Source organism: Myotis myotis, unplaced genomic scaffold (genome assembly GCF_014108235.1).
Source record: "Myotis myotis isolate mMyoMyo1 unplaced genomic scaffold, mMyoMyo1.p scaffold_m19_p_2, whole genome shotgun sequence".
Lineage (NCBI taxonomy): Eukaryota > Metazoa > Chordata > Mammalia > Chiroptera > Vespertilionidae > Myotis > Myotis myotis.
The window spans coordinates 34,533,759-34,558,187 of NW_023416324.1; the positions used below are offsets into that span (position 1 = coordinate 34,533,759).

The 24,429-nt window shown below is 38.6% G+C and overlaps 1 protein-coding gene across 14 annotated transcripts in view; it reads left to right on the forward strand.

Annotated features, from left to right (window-relative positions):
• OSBPL9 (oxysterol binding protein like 9) overlaps positions 1 to 24,429 on the forward strand; it is a 148,445-nt gene that overhangs the window by 43,623 nt on the left and 80,393 nt on the right. For all 14 annotated transcript variants that reach the window (XR_004974057.1, XM_036349761.1, XM_036349760.1 and 11 more), the window contains exon 3: positions 3,736 to 3,814. Coding sequence is in view for 13 of the 14 variants with exons in the window: in XM_036349761.1 (XP_036205654.1) it covers positions 3,736 to 3,814 (79 nt within the window). In the remaining variant the exon portion in view is untranslated. The remainder of the gene's footprint in view (positions 1 to 3,735; positions 3,815 to 24,429) is intronic.

Below are 24,429 nucleotides of genomic sequence, written 5' to 3' on the forward strand. Positions count from 1 at the left end.
TCTCTGTGATGTCAAGTCTAGGGCAGTGCTGTTCAGGACAACTTTCTGCAATCATTTAAGTATTCTGTATCTGCACCAGCTTGTTCCATAGCTACTGGAACATTTGGAAATATGACTAGTATGACTGAGGAATTTACTTTAAAATTTTACTTATTAATTATAATTAAAAATTAAATATCCACATGTGACTGATGGCTGACGTATTGGATGGTGCAGGTATATGGTACTGTGACATGAGGAATGAGCGACTGAAGGAGAATGGCAGTGAAGTTTAAATGAAGAGGCCAGAATGTCAGATGAATTGTGCAACTGTACAATGAAGAAAGCTCAGGGTAATGGCAAGACCTGATTGAAGCAGGAGATAGCTAGCTCCATTCCAAAGTCTTCAAAGAAGCATTTGGATAGAGGAGGGGAGAAGTGTAATGGACCAGAAAAGATGCTTTCTTCCAACTAGGTTGTCAAAGGTACTTAGGTAGAAATGGTTCTGAAGCACAGCTTAGGTAATTAAGAGCCATGGAAGGAGTTTCAAGAAAGAAGTGGTCAGCAGCAGCAATAATGCTTCAGAGTGGTGCTGTGTGACAAAGCTAGAGTAGTGGGCTCATTGGAGACCTGTGAGAGCACAGTTTGTTACCCGGATGGGGAAGGAAACTAGATTGCAATAGTGGATGAAAGGTTAAGGCAAGGTCTGTTTTCAAAAAGCTCCTCTTTAAAAACATTGCGAAACTTAATGGTAGCTTGGGGTTGTGCTTTTGTTTAACCAATAGTGGGGAAGTGAGCTTGAGGAAGAATATAAGTGAAACTACCTGGTGTTTTTATTTAGCGTGTGAAAGAAATGTTTAGGCTGACTTAGTACATATAGAATCTCTGTGAGATGAAAAGGGAAGGGGCTGGGTATGACAATGGCAAGGTTAGTTGGGCCAACCTTGAACAGTCTAAATGGCATTATGAAGAAATGTTGACTTTATGTAATAGTTCATGGAGAGGCAAGGAAGGCTTTAAATTAAAAAAAATGTTTTTGTTAATTCTCACCTGAGGATATTTTTTCCCATTGATTTTTTTTAGAGGGTGAAAGGGAAGGGGAGAGACAGAGAGAAAAACGTCGATGTAAGAGAAACACATCTATTGATTGCCTCCTGCACATGCCCTTGACCGGGATCGAACCCAGGACTCCTCAGTCTTCGGGCCAATACTCTCTCCACTGAACCAAACTGGCTAGGTTGCAAGAAAGGCTTTAAACATCTGGATCTCCTATAGGAGTCTGTGTTTTAGAAATATTACTCTGGTGATAAGGAGGACTGTGGACTAAAATGTGGCCAGACTGAAGGCAGACAGATTGCCTTATCTATCATAATAAAAGGGTAATATGCTAATTAGACCGGACGTCCTTCTGGACATTCTTCCTGACGAAGCTGGGGCCGGAGGGAAGGGGGGCGGGGGGGCGCGAGGAAGGCCTACTCTTGCATGAATTTTCGTGCATTGGGCCTCTAGTCAAGCAAGAAGTGATAAGAGCCTGAATTAGCAATTCATCAGATGGGGAAGAGTTGGCAAATTTGAAATTATAGTTCAAGAGGTGGAATGAGCACAATTTGTGGTGATGGAATGAGGGAGAACATGAATAGAACCTAGAGGTTTCTATTTGAGTTGACCAGGTAACTGGTGAATTTATGTTAAGGGACCTAGATTGGGGTGAGTTATATATAATTCACATACCATACAACTCACTCATTTAAAATATACCATTAATGTTTGTAGTATACTCACAGAGTTGTGCAGACCACCACAATCAAATTTAGAATGTTTCCAAAACCCTATAAAGAAACCCATTCCCTTTTTACCGTACCTCCTCTCATCTCCCCAGCACTAGGTGATTACTAATCTACTCTTGGTTGCTATGAATTTGCCTGATTGCTATCAGTGAAATCATACATGTGGTTCCCTTGTGACTAGCTTCTTTTGCTTAACATGCTTTCAAAGCTCATCTGTGTAGAGATTCCTTTTTGCCTTGTATTGTAGTCACCTCTTTGCACGTTTGATCTCCTCCACTGGACTGTAAGTGCCTTGAGGGCAGGGACTACTGTTATATATTCAAGAGCTGTATTTAGCACATATTTTTGTATTTAGTTATGACTCAGCAAATATTTGGCACATCATAAATTAGAAGGTTAACTCAATTAACCACAAAATTAAGTTAACCAGAACGAGCTGCTCCCATACGTGCTTTCTCACTGAGGTGTGTCTGTATTTTCTGTCATGGAATAAGTAGGTAGGCACCATGCCAGTGGTTCTGGCTCTGCCGTTAGGTCTTTGTATGATCTTCGTTAAATCATTGTGCTCTCTGGAGACAGTTTCCTTATCTGAAAATGGGGATAAAAATCCCTATTCAATCTGAAACTGAGGAATAACTAAGATAATTCCAATCGATGGGATTTGGATAGAATTGGGGTTCATCTAGAAAGCCTCTGAGAAGGCTGAATAAATATTTGGCTCTGTTACCTAGGAGTAGCCTTTTCTCATGGGATTAGGTTATTTTGCCCATTTGCGTCTTTTCAACCCCCATTTTCAAGGTCCTGGTTTTGGCTATGGCACATTGTTCTTTTGTCAGCAATCTGGGGCATTTTATCCTATCCCATGTTCTCTAGCTTTTCTCTCTGGAATATTGAAGACACTATTTCTTTCTTAAGGACACCAATCAAAGCATAGCTTCCTGTCACTTCCCTTAATCCCTCTTTTCTTAATAGGATGCATGTAGTTGAATATAAACAAAATTAAAGTTTAAAACCCATTCTTCCTGAAACAATTTATAAATGCAATCCCCTCCTCCTCCCTCTTTTGGAGAGATGTTCATGTTTTTATTTTGAAAACGTATGCTGAGTGTGTATTTGAGTGTTATGTATCAAAATAAATAAAATAGTTTTTGACTTCTAAGATCTCATATCAGTTTAGTGGGAGGAGGCAGACATCTGATAAACAGATAATCACAGTGTAATGTGAAAAGTGGAAAGCAGGCCGAAACCGGTTTGGCTCAGTGGATAGAGCGTCAGCCTGCGGACTGAGAGGTCCCGGGTTCGATTCCGGTCAAGGGCATGTACCTGGATTGCGGGCACATCCCCGGTGGGGGATGTGCAGGAGGCAGCTGATCGATGTTTCTCTCTCATCGATGTTTCTAACTCTCTCTATCTCTCTCCCTTCCTCTCTGTGAAAAATCAATAAAATATATTTAAAAAAAAAAAGAAAAGAAAAGTGGAAAGCAGAACCATGAATGAGTAGTTATGGGAGCACCTGGAAGAAGTGATTGGGACAGTGTTTTGAAGCAAGTGTCACCTGGCATTTCTGCACTAACAAGTATAACAGAAGCATCCTGATGAAGAGCCATCTGTGCTCTTTGAGCCTCACAAAAACCTGGTGAGGAGGAGGTTTTTGACTTCCATTTTAGAGAGTGATCTAGTAAAGCTCAGAAAGGTTGTGAGTGGCTTTTACACACAGGTCCTTGACTCAGATTCTGTGTTTGATCCCTCTCCCTCCCATCACTTCCATGCCCTTTAAGCAAGGATAGAAAGTACCCCCCTCTCCTTTAGTTCTTCCACCTTAAGCAAAACTAGAGCCTCAGAGTCCCCTTTTCTGTGTTTAGTTTGCTTCCAGTGTCTTCGTTGGTGCAGTGAGCATTCCTGGGCTGTAGAAGTGAATATTGCTGATGTCATTGTTTGCCTTATTGGGATTTTGCTCTTTGTTTCACAGGGAGCTGTGATTGGTATAGACGATGAGGACGACAGCACCTTCACAATAACTGTTGATCAGAAAACCTTCCATTTCCAGGGTGAGCTGAAAGAAGAGATTCTTTCTCTTCATAGTCCCAACTGCTTCTTTCATTTTCTTTTGGGTTGTTTGCCGAATGAGGTTTTGTAATTGATCTGCATGAATGAACAAACAGGAACGTTCTGGATGAAGAGGTGCTGCAGGTTAGGGAGGGATTTGTCTCTGCAGTGGATACAGATCTATTTGAAACGACTGGATCTGGCTGCAATTGGAGATTAAAATTTTAAAGGATAAAAATCAGTGAAAGGAGAGAGTAATGGGCTGCTGCTGCTGCTGCTGGCTTGTGTTTACACAAGGTTGCTGATTTTCTTTATCGAGAAGTATGGTTCTGCTTCTGCATGAAGAATCTAAAGACTGTGAAGGTTGCAGTTTTTGTCCATGTAAAACTCAAAATGTAGATTAAGTTGAAGCTACTAGCAACCTTTGGTTTAAAGGTTTTGCTTTGCTTCAGGAACTACAAGTTTGCGTTCATTTCACCTGCATTTCTGTGTCTTGTCTGCCAGCCGTCATTTCTCTGCTATTATTCTTTTTATAGTTAATAACACCAATGCCATCTGCCACTGCTATGTTTCGGCATTGCATGCTATGGTTCACCGGTAGAAAGGGTAAGGTATTGTATGATCATTCTCATTTCATCTTGCTTTGAAAACTCTAAACCAGCAAATAAAAATAGATTGTAATGATCCTGTCCTAATGTATCTCTCATATAGTAAGAGTGTCTATTAGCTTCATTACTAATGTTTTTGTTATTCAATCCAGAATAACCTCTATTTTATGTTTAAAGCAGTCCAAGAAACTTAGAAATGAGATTTGGAGATGTTAGCACTTTCTTTGAACTGCAAATGACAATGCATTATAATAGATGATATATCAAGATAAATAAATGTTAAATTTACAGCTTAAAAATGTTTTGGTTATGAAGGTTCACAGTGATCAGATGTTATCTGATGTTCAGACAGTTTTTGTCCTTCTATGCTAAGGTATTAAACTGCAGTTATTTTTCTTCATTCTCTTGTTTAAGAGATTAACACCTAGAAATGAAAGATGCAACTTATATACAGTAAAGATAAACCAGTGTATTCAAAAGTGATATCTCTAATGCTTTTAAGAAAAGCACTCTTAAAAATATTTACTGTTTGGTTATATTCTTTATTCAGAGCTGCTTACCTAATGATGCTCTCCTGAAATTTTCATAACATTTTTTAACACATTTAAAATCTTGTTATAAAAGCCCAAGGCCTTTATTTTTAGGTTAAATATGTAATGCTGCTTACAAATTAAAGCAGATAATGCCCACACACTGGAACTTTTTTTTTTTGAATGAAGTTGAATACTTGAATGCGTTTCCAGTCATAGCTGCTGATGCAGGTGAAGGCTGCAGTATGGAATTCTCTCCTCTGCAGTTGCTAAGGAGACACCTTCTGTGGACATCCAGAAACTGTATTGTTTGCCTGGTTAAAGGAGAGGAGACTCAGACCTCTAGAGCAAAGGAACCTCTACCTTCTGATTTACTTTTAAATTATTTATGTTAAACTCATCTCCCCTTTAACACTCCCAGATTTATGTGGCCTGCTTGTAAGACAAGCAACTCTTTTAATGCATTATTAAATGACAAGGATAAATAAGAGTTATATGTATATTTTTTAAATGGGTTCTTATTTTTGAAACCGTCAGACTTATTTGTTTCTTTTCTAGTGAAATAGTAATGGAAGTCTCAGGCAGCATGAGATTATTTAGCTTTTTAAAGAACTCAATAAGACTCTATATATCCAAAACGAATTATTTCACATTCATAAGTTCTTACTCATAAGAAATTCTTTGACAATTTGATAAAAAGTTCTTATTGTCTGATAAATCTTATATTCTTGATGAGAATTGAAAGCAAGTTTTACATTAGCATATGTTTAAATGTGTTGAACTTTTTATTTAATATACCAGAATTTTTTAAGCAAAATGAAATATCAGTTGATGCATCTATAAAACAAACTCTGTTTTTGTTAAAGTGAAAGCTAGAATTTGTTTAGATATATTCATTTATTCAACATCTATTTTAGACATTCTAAGTTCTGGGGGTACTGTAATGAACAAAACAGATGCCCACTGGAGTCATCCATTCTGGTAGAGGAGAAAGCTAATAAACAAGATAAGTTAGTAAAGTACAAGTAAATAAGAGACTGCTGAGTCCTGGGGAGAAAAAAATAAAGCAGAAAGGGAGAACATGAAATAGAAGTGAGGTTGCTATGTGTGTGTATGTGTTGTGGAGGGAGTGTTGGAATTTTAGAGTGGCTAGGAAATGATTCACTGGGGTGGTGCCTTTCAGTGAAAGAGCTGAAGGAAGTGAGAGAGCAAGCTATAAGGCTTTGCTGGGGGTGGGGATGGGGAGTACATCATTCCAGGCAGAGGGAACAGTAAGTGCCAAAGTTTGTGCCTGCCATATTTGAAGAACTGCAAGGAGGCCAGCTCTGGTTGAAGTGTAAATAACCATAGAGGAGAGTAGTGGGAGGTAAGATCTGAGACTATAGGGAGCCTGGTCATGTGAGGCCTCTTAAATGCCACTGAAAGGACATTGAATTTTATTGAGATGAGATACCAGGAGAGGATTTTGATCAGAGGAGTGACATGATGTGATTTATTTTAACAGTACTAGTAGCCCGGTGCATGAAATTCATGCACATTGAAAGGGAATTAATTAGAGGAATGTAATTTGGACTCACTATCTAATATCAATAATATGTGAGCGTGAGGCAGTCTGCATTTCTGAAATTCAGTGATATGAATTTTATCTATTACTTTGCCAAATAAATGGAATTTACAGATATCATTTAAAAGAGCATTCGGCTTCATATTAAAAACTCTGGCTACCAAGTCAGGTCTGTTTTTAACTTTTTGCCAGCGCTGTAAATTGTTTGCAATATCTGCCCATTTGGGGTTGCACGTCATGGTTACGAATAAATCGGGCTTGCCATACCTCGTTACAATTGCCATAGCATCCTGATATCGCTGCTGCATATTTTTGGGACTACCCTCAGAAGATGATGGAAGTATTATCATTTTACCAATCGGCACATTGTCATTTTCAGATCTAGATTTGAGATAATCCATCAAACCACTATATTTTTCAACTCTCAACTTAGATTGGTTTGCTTTGATGAAATTTATCCAATTGGCCTCCATTTTTGAATATGAATCCACGATAAACGGTTGATTTAATTTTCCTGCATTTAAAATAGGATTGAACATGTCCTGCACAGAGAGATGAAATCCATAATACTGCATTTGTGTGACTTGTGTCCTTACATTTTTGTCTAGTATTATTGTCGATTACACTGTTGTCTCTGAGTCTTAATGCAATATCTGTTCCCCAGCCTTTTTCACCATGTGGAAAAAGAATAGGATATGTCATTGCATCTAATGTAGGAAACAGGATATTGATTTGTTTCATTTTAGTGGCATTTGGATTATTGGGATCTGGTTTACAGTGAATGAGCAAGTCCCTTTCAAAAGGAGGTTCTCCATCTTTGTTTCTGAATATGACAGCAACCTTGGTTACACGGGGAGAATTATATCTACCTGGGTCACTGTCACAATCCTATTTAATCGCCATTGTTACTTCTGTGGGAGCAATACCTTTTGCTGTTGCTTCAGATTGGGCTTCCTTTTCTACCTCATGTAGCATCTTGTACGATTTTGTTAATTCACTTATTTCATGCATGAGGTTGTTGATGTTGATCATGAGTCTTTCTGAGCAGCCCTGGTTTTCTGGCATTGCCAATCTTTTACTTGTAGCTTCGTCTATATCCCAAATACAGTGGGGCCTTGACTTACGAATTTAATTCGTTCTGTGACGGAGCTCGCAACTCAGATTACTCGTATGTCAAATCATAAAGTGAACGAGTGAGACACATGATGCTGGGCTGATGTTGTGGCGTTTACTGTGACATTCGCTGCGCCAACTAGTGGTGGGGTATCTGAAGCTGGCTCGTAACCCGAATTTTAGCTCGCAACTCAAAGCAAAAAATCGGCCGAGAGACAGCTCTTTTTTTTTTTTTTTTTTTTTTTTTTTTTTTTTTTTATTGCTTAAAGTATTACAAAGGGTATTACATATGTGTCCATTTTATCCCCCCGCCCTAGACAGTCCCCTAGCCTCCCCTACCCCCCAATGTCTTATGTCCACTGGTTATGCTTATATGCATGCATACAAGTCCTTTAGTTGATCTCTTACCCCCCAACCACCAGCCCCCCAACCCACCCCGGCCTTCCTGCTGCAGTTTGACAATCTGTTTGAGGCAGCTCTGCCTCTGTATCTATTATTGTTCAAAAGTTTATAATGGTCTCTATTATCCATGAATGAGTGAGAACATGTGGTATTTTTCCTTCATTGACTGGCTTATTTCACTTAGCATAATGCTCTCCAGTTCCATCCATGACGTTGCAAATGGTAAGAGTTCCTTCCTTTTTAGAGCAGCATAGTATTCCATCGTGTAGATGTACCACAGTTTTCTAATCCATTCATCTACTGATGGGCACTTAGGCTGTTTCCAGATCTTAGCTATGGTGAATTGTGCTGCTATGAACATAGGGGTGCATATATCCTTTCTGATTGGTGTTTCTGGTTTCTTGGGATATATTCCTAGAAGTGGGATCACAGGGTCAAATGGGAGTTCCATTTTCAGTTTTTTAAGGAAACTCCATACTGTCTTCCATAGTGGCTGCACCAGTCTGCATTCCCACCAGCAGTGCACAAGTGTTCCTTTTTCTCCACATCCTCTCCAGCACTTGTCGTTTGTTGATTTGTTGATGATAGCCAGTCTGACAGGTGTGAGATGGTACCTCATTGTTGTTTTGATTTGCATCTCTCGGATGATTAGTGACTTTGAGCATGTTTTCATATGTCTCTTGGCTTTCTGAATGTCCTCCTTTGAAAGGTGTCTATTTAGGTCCTTTGCCCATTTTTTGATTGGATTGTTTATCTTCCTTTTGTTAAGTTGTATGAGTTCCCTATAAATTTTGGAGATTAGGCCCTTATCAGATATGACATTGGCAAATATGTTTTCCCACACAGTGGGTTTTCTCGTTGTTTTGTTGATGGTTTCTTTTGCTGTGCAGAAGCTTTTTATTTTGATGTAGTCCCATTTGTTCATTTTCTCTTTAGTTTCAAGTGCCCTAGGAGCTGTATCAGTGAAGAAATTGCTTCGGCATATGTCTGAGATTTTGTTGCCTTTGGATTCTTCTAGAATTTTTATGGTTTCCTGTCGTACATTTAAGTCCTTTATCCATTTTGCGTTTATTTTTGTGTATGGTGTAAGTTGGTGGTCTAGTTTCATTTTATTGCATATATCTGTCCAATTTTCCCAACACCATTTATTGAAGAGACTATCTTGGCTCCATTGTATGTTCTTGCCTCCTTTGTCAAATATTAATTGAGCATATTGGTTCGGGCCGATTTCTGGGCTCTCTATTCTATTCCATTGATCTATATGCCTATTCTTGTGCCAGTACCAGGCAGTTTTGAGAACAGTGGCTTTGTAATACAACTTGATATCTGGTATTGAGATCCCACCTACTTTGGTCTTTTTCAGGATTGCTGCAGCTATTCGGGGTCTTTTTTTATTCCAGATGAATTTTTGGAGAGTTCGTTCTAGATCTCTGAAGTATGCCGTTGGTATTTTAATGGGAAGTGCGTTGAATTTATAGATTGCTTTGGGTAGTATGGACATTTTAATGATGTTGATTCTACCAATCCATGAACACGGTATGTTCTTCCATCTGTTTATGTCTTCCTCTATATCTTTTTTCAACGTCCTGTAGTTTTCTGAGTAGAGGTCTTTTACCTCTTTAGTTAAGTTTATTCCTAGGTAGCTTAATTTTTTTGGTGCGATGGTAAACGGGATTGTTTTTATAATCTCTCTTTCTGAAAGTTCACTATTGGTGTATAGAAATGCCTCGGATTTCTTGGGGTTAATTTTGTATCCTGCTACATTGCCAAATTCATGTATTAAGTCCAGTAGCTTTTTGATGGACTCTCTAGGGTTTTGTATGTATAATATCATGTCGTCCGCAAATAAGGACAGTTTTACTTCCTCTTTTCCAATTTGGATGCCTTTTATTTCTTCTTCTTGCCGAATTGCAATGGCTAACACTTCCAGTACTATGTTGAACAGGAGTGGTGAGAGGGGGCATCCCTGTCTTGTTCCTGTTCTTAGGGGAAATGGTGTTAGTTTTTGTCCATTGAGTATGATGTTGGCTGTGGGCCTGTCATATATGGCTTTTATTATGTTGAGGTATGATCCTTCTACTCCCACCTTGCTGAGAGCTTTTATCAAAAATGGGTGTTGAATTTTGTCAAATGCTTTTTCTGCATCAATTGATATGACCATGTGGTTTTTTTCTTTCAATTTGTTTATGTGATGTATCACGTTTATTGATTTGCGGATATTGTACCATCCTTGCATCCCTGGGATAAATCCTACTTGGTCATGGTGTATGATCTTTCTGATGTACTGCTGGATCCGATTTGCTAAGATTTTGTTGAGGATTTTGGCATCTATGTTCATGAGGGATATTGGCCTGTAATTCTCTTTCATTGTATTGTCTTTACCTGGTTTTGGTATTAGGGTGATGCTGGCTTCATAGAATGAGCTTGGAAGTGTTCCTTCCTCTTGAATTTTTTGTAGTAGTCTGAGGAGGATAGGTTTTAGTTCTTCCTTGAATGTTTGGTAAAACTCCCCTGTGAAGCCGTCTGGTCCTGGGCTTTTGTTTGCTGGAAGCTTTTTGATGACTGCTTCAATTTCTTCCATAGTTATTGGCCTGTTGAGATTTTTAGATTCTTCCTGATTGAGTTTTGGAATGTTGTATTTTTCTAGGAATTTGTCCATTTCCTCCAGGTTGTCTAGTTTGTTGGAGTAGAGCTGTCCATAGTATTTTTTAACAATCATTTGTATTTCTGTGGGGTCTGTTGTTATTTCGCCTCTATCGTTTCTGATTTTGTTTATTTGGGTCCTCTCTCTTTGCTTCTTGGTGAGTCTGGCTAGAGGTTTGTCAATCTTGTTTATCCTTTCAAAGAACCAGCTCTTGGTTTCATTGATTTTCTGTATTGTTTTTTTGGTCTCTATGTCATTTATTTCTGCTCTAATCTTTATTATCTCCTTCCTTCTGCTCACTCTGGGGTTTTCTTGTTGCTCTCTTTCTAATTCTTTGAGTTGTAGAGTTAGATGATTTACTACCATTTTTTCTTGTTTTTTGAGATAGGCCTGTAGAGCTATAAACTTCCCTCTCAGGACTGCTTTCATTGTGTCCCATAGGTTTTGGATTGTTGTGTTTTCATTGTCATTAGTTTCCAGGATGTTTTTAATTTCTTCTTTGATTTCATTGGTAACCCAATCAATATTTAATAGCATGCTATTCAGCTTCCAGGTGTTTGAGTATTTTGGGTTGTTTTTATTGTAGTTTATTTCTAATATTATGCCATCGTGGTCTGCGAAGACGCTTTTTATGATTTCAATTTTCTTGAATTTGGGGATACTTTGCTTGTGACCCAATATATGGTCTATTTTTGAATATGTCCCATGAGCACTTGAGAAGAACGTATATTCCCTGGCTTTGGGGTGAAGTGTTCTGAAGATGTCTATTAAGTCCATCTGATCTAGTGAGTCATTTAGGATTGCTGTATCTTTGCTGATTGTTTGTCTATAGGACTTATCCAGTGCTGTTAGTGGTGTATTAAAGTCCCCTACTATGATTGTATTGTTGTCGATCTCTCCTTTGATATCTTCCAGGAGTTTTTTTATGAATTTGGGTGCTCCTGCATTGGGTGCATATATGTTTACCAGGGTTATATCTTCTTGTTGTATTGATCCCTTTAGTATTATGAAGTGGCCTTCCTTATCTCTTGTTATGGCCTTCACTTTGAGGTCTAATCTGTCCGATATAAGTATTGCTACCCCAGCTTTCTTTTCCTTTCCATTTGCCTGAAAGATATTTTTCCATCCTTTCACTTTCAGTCTGTGTGAGTCCCTTCTAATGAGGTGGGTTTCTTGTAGACAGCAGATGTATGGGTCATGTTTTTTTATCCATTCAGCCACTCGATGTCTTTTGTTTGGAGCATTTAGTCCGTTTACGTTTAAAGTTATTATTGAAAGGTACTTGTTTGTAGCCATTTCTGTTTTTGTGTGGCTGTTTTCTTTCTGAGCTTTTTATTTCTTATTTTTATACCAGTCCCTTTAGCATTCCTTGCATTGCTGGCTTGGTGGTGATAAACTCCCTTAGCCTTTTTTTGTCTGTGAAGCTTCTTATTTCCCCTTCAAGTTTGAATGATAGCCTTGCTGGATAGAGTATTCTTGGATTTAGTCCTTTGCTTTGCATCACTTTGTAAATTTCCGTCCATTCTTTTCTGGCCTGATGTGTTTCTTTCCAGGAGAGTTCTGCTCTTCCCGGCTGCAAACCGTCTCGCCAGCTGAGGAATTTCGCCAATTCGGGGTGGATGTTACTAGTTTCAGCTGCTCACTCCATTTGCTCAGGGACACGACCTGGGACGCGTCTGCCTATACCGCCGCCATCTTCCCTCCTCCGAGAGACAGCTCTTATCTCGAAAAACTCGTTAGTCGGGACACTCCTAAGTCAAGGCCCCACTGTATAGAGTTGAGCAAAATTCCAAGAAACACCATCCGAAGGATGTAAAGTTCCAGTACGATGATAAACTTGTCCGTGTATTCTAAAACAGTATGGCCTGTATTCTGATGGCGATGCAATATTTTCACCCATGGAAGGAAAAGCAAAAGAACTATTTATGGAACGAATATTTTCCATGAAATTTTTACTGTCAGAATCTTCGTTTGTCATTAATCTTTTTAAATATGCCGGGTAATCTGGGAAATGTATATCATTTGGACAGATTTTCCCTTTGCTATAACATTGAGTATATTTCCCATCGGATGGTTTTTCATCAGAGAAATTTAATGATAGGCAAAATTTACATCAAACAGTCATTCCACCACAACTATGTTTGAGGATTGCATCTTCATGTACTCCATTTTCGCTGAGAAGGCAGTTCCTACTGGTATTGGTAGTACTTGTTGATGACTGTTCTCTCAACATATTCTGTCGGCGCCACCGCCTTCTTTCAACTTCAAAGGCACATTGGTCTTTAGACATTTTCTGTCGATAACGCCGGTGTTTTTCCAGTAGCTGGTGTTCAGATACATCCTGTCGTAGGCACCACCTTCTTTCAAGATCAGACGCATGCTGATCTGCAGACACTTTCTATAGATAACACCGGCATCTTTCGGCTGCAGAGCTACGTTGTATCAACAGTTGTTCTTTAGACATAGTCCCACCTCCCTGCTGTCACGGTCTGAGATGCAGGTGAATGAGAGCCCCGGCTGTCAGGCCGCTGAGAGCTGTCTGACCAAAGGCTGATTCTGGCTGATTCTGTGGGGGTGGGACTTCCTCCTCCTTGCTGTCAGTTTCCACAGCTGTGATGAGGAAGCTGGGGTGACAGAGTGAGCTGCGCCCTCCAGCCGCCCTCTCGCTCTGCTCTATGTCCAGCAGTCTCCTGCTCTGCCATGTCCTCCAAACCTCCTGTTCTCTGCCCACAAGGTCCCAGGAGCCCGCGGGCGTGGCTAGGTGCGGGCGGCCTCAGCTCCCCGACTGGCGAAAGTCCCGGTAGCCTGCAGGCATGGCTACAGCCTCGCCTCCCGGGGCTGGCGAAGGTCCCAGGAGCCCGTGGCTGCAGCCACTGTCGCCTCCTGAGGTGCTTGACACCTGCGTATGCACATTAACCGCCATCTTTGTCGGATAATTTGCATAGTCACTCGGATTTGCTGATGGGCGTGGCTTGTAGGCATGGCTTGAGCATAGCGGAGGAATGGTTAATTTGCATGTTTCTCTCTCATTATATAGGATTACTCTGGCCACTGTGTTGAGAAAAAAATGCAGGAGGCAAGGACAGAAGCAGAGAAACTAATTAGGAGGCTTTTGTAGTCCAGAAGAGAGATGATGGTGGCTTTCATGGTAGCCTTGGGAAAGGGGAGGTAGTGAGAAGATGTCGAATTGTATATGTATGTTTAATCAACTTTATTGAGGTATTAACATACAATCTATAATAATAAAAGGGTAATATGCTAATTAGACCAGACAGCTGAACGACCTTCGGACATCCTTCCAGACGACCTTCTGGATGAAAGTCTGCAAGGGCCAAGGCAAGCCGCCATGGCTGCAAGGGCTGAGCCCCTTGCACGAATTTCGTGCATCAGGCCTCTAGTAAAATATAAACATTATACCGTTCAATGAGTATTGACAAATTTATTTGCCCATGTAACTGCTAGCACAATCAAGATTCAGAACATTTCTATCATCCACAAGATTCCTTTATTCTTTGAGTCAGTCACCACTGCCAGCCCCTGGTCCCAGTCAACTACTGATCTACTTTAAATAGAGATTAGATTTTTCTTTTGGAGAGTTTCACATAAATGGAATCACACAGTATGTATTCTCTTTGATCAGGCTTTATTTTAGCTCAGTATAATGCTTTTAAGATTCATCCATGTTGTGTGTATTGGTAGTTAGTTCCTTTTATATTGCTAAGTAATAGTTGCATGTTATATTAATTTTGAAGGTTGAACTGTATATACATGTGAGAGAAAGATAGGAGTCTAGGTTGACACCGAAATTTTGACTTGAGCAACAACAATGGAGTTGTCATTAATAGAAATGGTGAAGATTGCAAGAGGAACTAGTTTGGGGGGCAGGGGTTAGAGTTGGCAGGGGATGTGAGCATCAAGCTCTTAGTCTTGTACGTGCTTAAAAACAAACTTTTGATGCCTATCAAACTTCCAGATGGAGATGTCAAGTATACAGTTGAGGTGCTGAGTTCAGGGTGAAAGTTCACGCTGGAGAAATAAATTTGGAAGCCTTTGGCATACAGATGGCATTTAAAGTCATGAGAATTTGAGAGTAAAGGTAGAGAAAAGAGAAAAGGCCCAAGTAATGAGTACTGGAGCACTCCAATATTTGTTTAGAGGGCACAGAGATGAGGCAGAACAGCCAGAGATGGAAAAGAAGCAACCAAATGGAGGAGGAAAACCAGGTGAATGTGGCACCAAGAGAAAGTGTTTCTAGGAGGAAAGAGGCACCAACAACTGTGTCAGATGCTCCTGATGATCAAGTAAATTGAGGGCTGAAAATTATTGCAGGATTTAACAATTAACAGTTCATTAGTGACCTTGAGAAGAACAGTTTGAAGGTAGGAATATAGACAGTGTTTTCAAGTTCTTCTGTAAAGGGAAGGTGGGAAATACAGCAGCAGCTGGAGTGGGGATGAGAACAAGGGAGTTTTTTGTTTGTTTTTTAAGGTAAGAGGAATAATAGTATCTTTTTATGCTGACAGTGATTCAATAAAAAGAAAAAATTGATGCAAGAGAGGGATGAATTGTTGGATCAGTGTCCTTGAGAAGGCAGGAGAGGAGGTGAGGCATTGCCTTTGACTAGGACAGTGATGGCAAACCTATGACACGCGTGTCAGAGGTGACACGCGAACTCATTTTTTTGGTTGATTTTTCTTTGTTAAATTTTCTTCATTTAAATATATAAAATAAATATCAAAAATATAAGTCTTTGTTTTACTATGGTTGCAAATATAAAAAAATTTCTATATGTGACACGGCACCAGAGTTAAGTTAGGGTTTTTCAAAATGCTGACACGCCAAACTCAAAAGGTTCACCATCACTGGACTAGGAGCATGGACAGTTCATCCATAGTAATGAGAAAGAAGAGCAAGTGTATGGAAATGTATGTAGGTAGATTGTTACCCATCCCCTTCATTTCCATTTTGGTTTAATTCTCTAGCTGTCCTACATAGCCTGTATCCTGAAACATCATTTATTTATAATAAAGAAGATTGGTGCCGGGAAGAAAACAAACTTCCTTGAAATAATGGACAATTTGCTATTACAATGATTCCAAGTTCTGATAACTTGATATCTCCAATTTTTAAAAGATGCCATGAAATTCTCAAAACAAAGTCAATTTAAGTTATCTTCACTTTTGAATAGGCAATAATTGAATTTGCAATTTTAGCATGTTAGAGGTTTAAAAAAGTTTGAAAACTACAACTTTATTCTATCCTTTTAAAGAAATATTAAAAAGAAAATACTTGCTAAATTATCTTTATGAACTGGCTCTTTTTTCTTTTGAGCGAGGGCAAAAATGATCCCTTTTCCTATCAGTCAGCCAAAGTTGTTTGCATGTATAGATTCATTAGACATTGGGTAGAAAGCAGCTTTGGTATTGTCTGGCTGTTGAATTCAAACATTTATTGTGTGTGTAGTATGTGTTCAGAACCTAGGGTATACAAGTAAATAAGACATAGACCATGATGTCAAGGAGCATGTAAGGAAATAATTGTAATGTGAAATTGATGTAGCAGTAGAAATATGTATAGGGCAGTAAATATAATGGAGAGTCAGACACTCAGTGCTTCACAAAATATTAGAGTTTTTCTTGTTTCCAAGTAATTTTAAAAATAAAATTAAAAATCATACTAGCTCTTAAAATTTCAAGTTGTTCAGAAGTATAGAATGTAAAAAAAAGTTTTCTGTCACCAGGCGCTGTCTCCCCTCTCTCCCTCATTACCTCTTCTATCTGATAGAGTTCTGAAGATTGAACTGAAGTTTGTCAGGTGGAGGGGTGTTGTAGCATGTGCAGAGGCATGGAAATATGACCCTGCCAGTGTGTTCACTAACTATGAATGTTTGGTACTATTAGAACAATGGGGGGGGGGGGAAATGAGGCTGTAAAGATACGCAGAGGCATCAGATGTAACTAATATAAAAAGGTTATATTTTTATCCTGAGGTCAGTGAGAAGCCAATAAAGCAGGATTTTAAGCAGAAAAGAGACAGACCTGGGTTTTAGATAAATAGCTGTGATTGTTAATAAGGCCCTGAATGGATGAAAGCAGTGGTAATGGAACAGGAGAAGAGGAAATAGACTTGAGAGTTTTAGGAGGTAAATCTATATCAACTAGTGATCGCTTGGAAATTGGAGGTGAGAGAATGAGAGTAGTAAACATGACCATTTTGTGTTGGCTTACTATTTGGATGCTGTCAACATCTGAAATAGAAAATCCAGGAGAACAGAGGTGGTGAGGGACCTCTTATGTGTGAGGTGTCTGTGGGACACACAAATGTAGATGGTGATGGCAATTGGATCTGAATCTGGGTTGGAGAGGAGCTTTGTGGTTGTCAGGATATTGCTGGTAGGTGAACCAGAAGTTGAAAATTTGAATGCCTAAGGGCTAGTACATGAGTGAAGATTAAAGCTGAATAAAGACTCTAGCAATTTGGAGAGCCCATGCCCTGTTTGAAAAGGCAGCTGCTACTTAGTTCCAGACAGTTTGGGTTTTCGGTAATGCTTGTCCAATGTTGCCAGATTGTCAAGTTTTTCAAGTGAAGCCAGAAGTACAGATTTTTGGTGTGTGAATGGGAGTTTGAGTATGGATGTGTTAAATCTCCAGTTTAGACTCCACAACGAGGTGGTTTTATTTCTAGTGTTAGAACAGAGAAACTGAGGTTCAGAGAAGCAAAGCACCCAGGATTAGTGGATTATTGCCCAGATCTGCCTAGATCCGTATCTTTGAAGTGTGGTCCCAACCCAGTAGGATCAGCATCACCTGGGAACTTGTTAGAAAGAATCTCTAACCCAGACTTGCTGACTCAGAAACTTTGGGAATGGGCCCTCTTTAGTATTTCTGATGCACTCTAAAGTTTGAGAACCATTGGTCTACATCAAGATATTATTCCACTGTACTCTCGTAACAACTTACATATTAGATGGAATTACTTCCAATTTATATATGACAGAAGTGAGACACAGAGAGTCAAGTGACCTGGCCTTGATCTGAGATTGTCTAATACTATGTCCTTATCTGTCTAGAAAGGGTGTGTTGCCTTTAAGCAAACCTGTTGTGTGAAAAATCTAAATTTTTTAAAGATGAAAATTAAGGATAAGTATGCGATTAGTTCTTACCTTCACTTTCAAAGGACTTGACTGAAGACATCATTTAAGCAGTATGTTCTCCAAAATGATTTCAAGTATGAAATTTGTTTGCAAATTTATTTGATATACTTTTAAATCAATACAAGTTGCATAACACAAAATACAACATTTTAAGCATTAAAAAATGTTTAAATTAAAAGACTCTCCAGGAACTGTAGAAGTCTTATTGGAGGGCATCTTGGGTTGGTCTGATAGCTGACCTTTTCAACTCAGTCCATTAGAGCTTGCTCATTTATTAAAATGTAGAATTACTACAAATCAGGCAGTGGTGAAGGAAAGTATTTAATTCAGAAAGGTTATATTGATCAAGTATATTAGGGCAGCATTGCCCTACTGCATTAACATGAATCAACTCAGCATGGCACATCTGCATCATTAATCATTTAGAACAATAGGCAGTACGTCATTAGACTAACCCATGGTTGCTTGCTTGTGTCTTCTGCTTTAAAAACAACCATTTCAGCATTATCATTAGTTAAAAAGATTCCATTATCTTATGTTGATTATTGACTTAAAAAATTTTCCCTCTGCAGTTTTTTTTTTTTGATATTTATGTGATAACTTCTCCTTAAATAAAAATAAAATAACCATTTAAACTTCATGTAAGGGAAGTATAATTAGCTATAACTAAATCTCTAAATAGCTGCTATAATTTCAGTAGGTGTTAAGTGGGGAAATGCCACTGAATTCATATATTGGGGTATGTTGTATTGTAGGAGTATTGATTATCACTAGTATGTCTTTCTTCTTCCTAACTTGCTCCCTGAACATTTGAAATTATAATTTTCCCAAGTTTAACCAAGTATGGACTTTTTGGCTTAGTGAGTAGCTAGGATTAGAGTGGATTTTTAATTTTATGTTTTTTATTAGTAATTTATGTTTTTATCCTACCATTCCCTTCTCTATAATTTCTAAGTAGAAAAATTAGTACCTGCTTAGTAGAATTTGAGAAAATACAGAGTATTATACTAGTAAAGATAATACTAATAATCACTCAAATCCTGCTACCTAAAGATAATTATTTGTAACATGTTTGTGGATTTCTTTCTGATCCATCAGTTGTGTGTGTGTATTTTTAATAATTGAGCCATTTTATTTAAATAAAGTTTTCAGATTTTCAATTTAAAACATTGTCATCAACATTTCCCCATAACACTAAATGTGCTAAGATTTTTAATAGTTTCATAATATTTCATTTGATGAATAATTATATTTAACCATTCATCTGTGTTATACAGGTTATTTTTAAAAAAATAATATTTCTGAAACAGTCCTCCCCAGTTGCTTTCAAGAGAGATTGTTGATTTCTACTCTCCTCTGCTTCACACCCCTCCTAGGCACTTAGTATTTTAATTTTGAAAGGATGCCAACCCAATGCCCCTCCTCTTCAAAAATGTATTTAATGTGCTTTTTTCTCGTTTGATGACTTGTTCATTTCTTTGCCTATTTTTGTTATTGTTGGTGTGTATGCTAATCATTTTTTTCACATATCCTTTTTGAAAGAGAATAGAGAATAGTCTTAGACTCATTCATTTACCCTGCCATCTGAGAAATTGCTAATATATATTGTTAAGTAATCTTTTTACCCAATTTGGAAGCACATTTCTTGATGGATGTTAGTGTGAAGAGTAAATTAACATATATAAAGAAAAGTACCTCTCTACTTTAGAGTATAATGTATACTTGAAAATATTCATGAAGGTAGACTGTGTGCCTTTTAGATGTAATATTTATTCATAAGATGTATTCATACATTTTATTACTTTTCCTTAAAAAATTAATATATAGACAATGAACCAAACTCTTACGGGCCAAAGTCTGAGTGTCCCATTGATGAAAAAGGTGTACTTTTTTTTATCACATTTGTTTTCTTCCTTCACTTCACTTCTCCCTCCCTCCCTCCCTCCTTCCCTTCCTTCCTATTGCCAATAAATATTTAATTGCTTATTTTTGCCAGTCATTAGGTTAGTTTCTGAGTATAAAGTAGTGAGCGAAACAAAGTGCCTATCCTCAAGGATCTCACATTTTGAAAATCATTATTCTAGAGGAGTCTTCCTGGTTGTTCAATTTCAAGTAGTTCTCTGATCCCAGCCAGGCTAAATATACCCGAGTTAAAGCTCTATCTTCTGGTAATGCCTAGATTGCACTCCCCCTTATTTTTACTTTTAGACAGCTGATTAGCTGGTGAGTTCTCTAAGAAAATGCTCAGTTTGGCCAACATAATCTTTGTCTTTTCAGCCTCCATCATTAATTCTATGTTCAGTCTGTGAACATTTATCCTCATGATCATGATGCTTTAGTCAATGTGTTCCACAATTGGAACACATTGGTCCAGTATGTAAATCAAAGTTGTGTTTCATTATTACATTTTCTTAATATTAAATTTGGAGGACCCAGGAAAAAAAGAATTCGAATTCAGATAATCTATAAAGCAGATGCCTCTTCGTTGTGTTGCTGGCTTTAATGAGGACTACTGCTTTGGGTGACTGCCTAGTGGGGGGAATCAGAGGATCATATAAAAGAGATTTGATTTGAGCCCTTGCATATGGGTGATATAAGTTGAGTGGGGATGGGTGTGAATGGGATATATATATATATATATATATATATATATATATGATTGGAAATCTTTCTGGAGAGGTCATTATTCATCAGAAGGGAGCATCTGATGAATAGAAGAAGGAAGTAGGATGAAGAGGAAGCGAACACTTATTGAAGGTGCTATTAGTGTGTTAGGCACCTAATCCTTATATGTACCCCACATATCTTATGAGATAGGTATTTTTATTTCTGTTTTAATAGATAAAACTGAGGTAGGGAGGAGTTTTTAACCCAAGGTAACATGCATAAGAAGTGGCCAAGCCCTAACCAGTTTGGCTCAGTGGATAGACTGTCGGCCTGCAGACTGAAGGATTCCAGGTTCGATTCCGGTCAAGGGCATGTACCTTGGTTGTGGGCACATCCCCAGTTCGGGGTGTGCAGGAGGCAGTTGATCAATGTTTCTCTCTCATTGATGTTTCTAACTCTCTATCCCTCTCCCTTCCTCTCTGTAAAAAATCAATAAAATATATTTAATAAATAAATAAATAAAATATATTAAAAAAAAAAAAGAAGAAGTGGCCAAGCCTGGATTCAAACCCATGCTATTTTCATTGCATGGTGATACTTGTTCATGTTTTTGTCCCTTGTTAACCTTTAGTCACACTGACTTCTTTTTTCACACTGATATCAGTCACACTGGTATCTTAGCCTCTTTGCAAATCTAGCTTCACTGCTGTTTTCTTCTAAACAGTACAGCACACTTCTTATTCTTTTAGTAGTTAATGTTTTCATGCTATTCTGTGGTTTGGTTGTCACACTTTCTCCTGTGCTCAGTGTATCCATGTTGATAGTTGTCACTTGGCAGGGACCCAGTGGAGGCAAGGGAATTGGGACATTGGTCAGAAGAGACTGGTATTGAGTCATAGCATGTAGCATGAGGTGAGCAATCTGTTACTAAGTGTGAGGGAGGCTTGGAAGACTGGCCCAGGAATGTTCCTTGTAGGGATTTAAAGGACAGACAGTCAAATATGTACTGTTAACCTTCCCTGGCCAGTGTGGCTCAGTTGGTTGGGGCGTCATTGCATGCACTGAAGGGTTACTGGTTCAATTCCTGGTGGGGGCACATGCCTGGGTTGTGGGTTTGATCCCTGGTGGGGGCACTTGCAGGCGGGGTGGGGGGCAGCCAATCAATGTTTCTCTCCCCTCCCATTTAATTTTATTCCTGTTCTGAATGTAGAGTTCTTTTTTAAAAACGGATTTTAGGGAGAGAGAAACACCAATTGGTTGCCTCCTGTATGTTCCTCCACTGGGGATCGAACTCGCAATCTTGGTATGTGCCCTAACCCAGAATCAAACATGCAACCTTTTGTTGTATCTGAGACGCTCCAACCAACTGAGCTACCCGGCCAAGGCTGCAGAGTTCTTTTAATATGTCTGCTGAGAAAGCACACCTAAGTTGTCAAGGAAAACAAACCAGCATATCTTCTCAATTTTATTCCTCCATTGCAGAGGAAGTCCTGTCTACCTAAGAAGCCTAATTGTGGAGCAGGGGGTCACCAGTAAAATGAGAATGGCAATACTGACTTCTAGAATTGTTGTAAGATTACAGAGATTGCATTTAAATACTTAACATGATGCCTGGCAAATAGCAGGGCTCAAAAAATAGTAACTGCCCTGGCTTGGGGCTCAGTGGTTAGAGTATCAGCATGCAGACCAAATGGTAGGGGTTTAATTCCTGGTCATGGGCATGTACCTCAATTGCAGATTCCGGGGGCATGTGCAGGAGGCAGCCAATTGATCTCTCTCTTTCTCTCTCTCTCTCTCTCTCTCTCTCTCTCTCTCTCTCTCTCTCTCTCTCTCTTTCTCTCTCTCTCTTTCTCTGTCTTGTCAATGTTTCTCTTTCTCTCTCTCCCCTTTCCCCCCATATTCCCTTTCCTTCCCTTCTCTCTGGAAATAATTGGAGAAAATATCCTCAGGTGAGTATTTAAAACAAAAAACAGAATAATAACTGACTTGCACAAGGTATACTCTGATTTTTTAATGGAAAGACTAGGAGTATAGAAAATGACTATTTGAAGTGAACTTTTGAGCCATCTTGCAGAACTTTGGAACGTGGACAAATTAAGTCCTTTCCTTTTAGGAATCTACACTTTTAGGTAATGAGATAAATCAAGGTCATGCTATAAGTGTAATGTATAGTTGAGTGTTAGTAATATAGACAGGTTAGTTCATGGTAGACAGAGGGAAGCAAATCTGAGTTATAGGCAATCTGGAAAGAGATGCAATTTTCTAGCGTTATTATAGACACTAGAACTAAACTAACATTGTTGTAATATTTTTAGCATGATTTTCATTAAGAATGTTTTAATGTTATTTACACTTTGTACTTAGGGAATTGGTTTCAGCATAGTGCTCTGGTATAAATTATTACAAATATGAGTCCTACATTGTAGGGAGGGCTGAATCAATGACATTTTACTTGATTTAGGCTGTTTTATAAGATAGAGTTAAAGCTTGTGGAATTTACTGAGGTTATGTTTGAGTTTATACTGCAGTCTTGGTCTGGAAATATATGCTTTCCTAAAGAAAGGTGAAGATATTATATTAAGGGCTTACAGCTAAATATAGAGAAAGAAGCAAGGAGTTAATGCTCTCTCTCTCAGAATTCCTTGAAGATCTACTGAGGACAAAGAGTGAGGCCTTCAGAAAGGTTGTTTACTGTGAATATTGTAAGGTTATAATGCCGAAGTGCCTCTACTGTACTTTATACCCTGAAGATATACTTAATACTTTTTTTAAAGTCTAAAGGATTTCTCTACCTTCACTATGTAAGGAATAACATCTTACATACTGTGAACAAGTCCTTTTAGGAATCTATGTTCAGAAACTCTCTAAGCATTTTATTTGAAGTAACATAGATAGATCATTATAATTTCTTATTAATATGATTCTGTCATGTTAGGCCACATCTATTTTGGCCTTGTTTGCCTGGGAGGTAGATAAGAAAATAAAGTAGAGAATTCTCTTTTCTTAAACACACACACACACACACACACACACACACACACACACACACACACAAATATATATTTTAGTTGCCCTGCTTTAGTTTTCTTCCTGAATTTTCTCACATGTTTTAATTTATTCTCTTTTTCCTTTCATTGCTTAATTCAAAAGTTGAGTGATTCTGCAACGTCATTCTTCCTTTCTGAACAACCCTAAACCTTGGTAATCAGCTAAAGTGTTTTTGAAGTTCTATAGTTCTCCTCTTGAACTGAGACATGGCTTCAGCTTCTTAAAATTACCTACTTCCATCCCTCTCTCCCTCCCCTTCCCCAGAAATACATTAACGATGTGTTCTACCTGTTGGCTTCTCCTGGAAAAGGGAGTAATTTCTAGCAACATATATTTGAATGCTGTTTTTTAATAAACTCAGTAAAACCTTTTATAATAAGGTTCTTCAGGAGATCAGGTTTGCCAAATTGCAGAATTGAATTTGAGTCTCTTTAAACTCAAACTATAGTTTTTCAACCACCCACTCCCAATCTGTTTTTCCTCCCGTATTCTCTATGTTGTGGAGTAGCACTTCTGCTTACCCAGTTTATCAAATTTGAAGCCTTCTCTTTCCCTACATCTGCATCCCTTACATTGTCTCTACATCAAATGAGTCACAATGTCCATTACATTACCTTTTCTCTATCTGCTAAGTCACTGACATAGTCCAGATCATTATACTTTCACAGTTTCTATATGTATCTTTTTAAAAAATTGATTTGAGAGAGAGAAGAAGAGGGGAGGAAGAGGGGGGTGGAGGAGAGAGAGAGAGAGAGAGAGAGAGAGAGAGAGAGAGAGAGAGCACGAGCGCACGCGAGAGAAACCGACCTATTTCTTATTCCACTTATTTATGCATTTACTGGTTGATTCTTATATGTACCCTGACTGGGTGTGGGGCGGGTGGGGGGCGGAGGGGATGGCAAACTCACAACCTTGGCATATCAGGATGACCCTATAGCCAACTGAGCT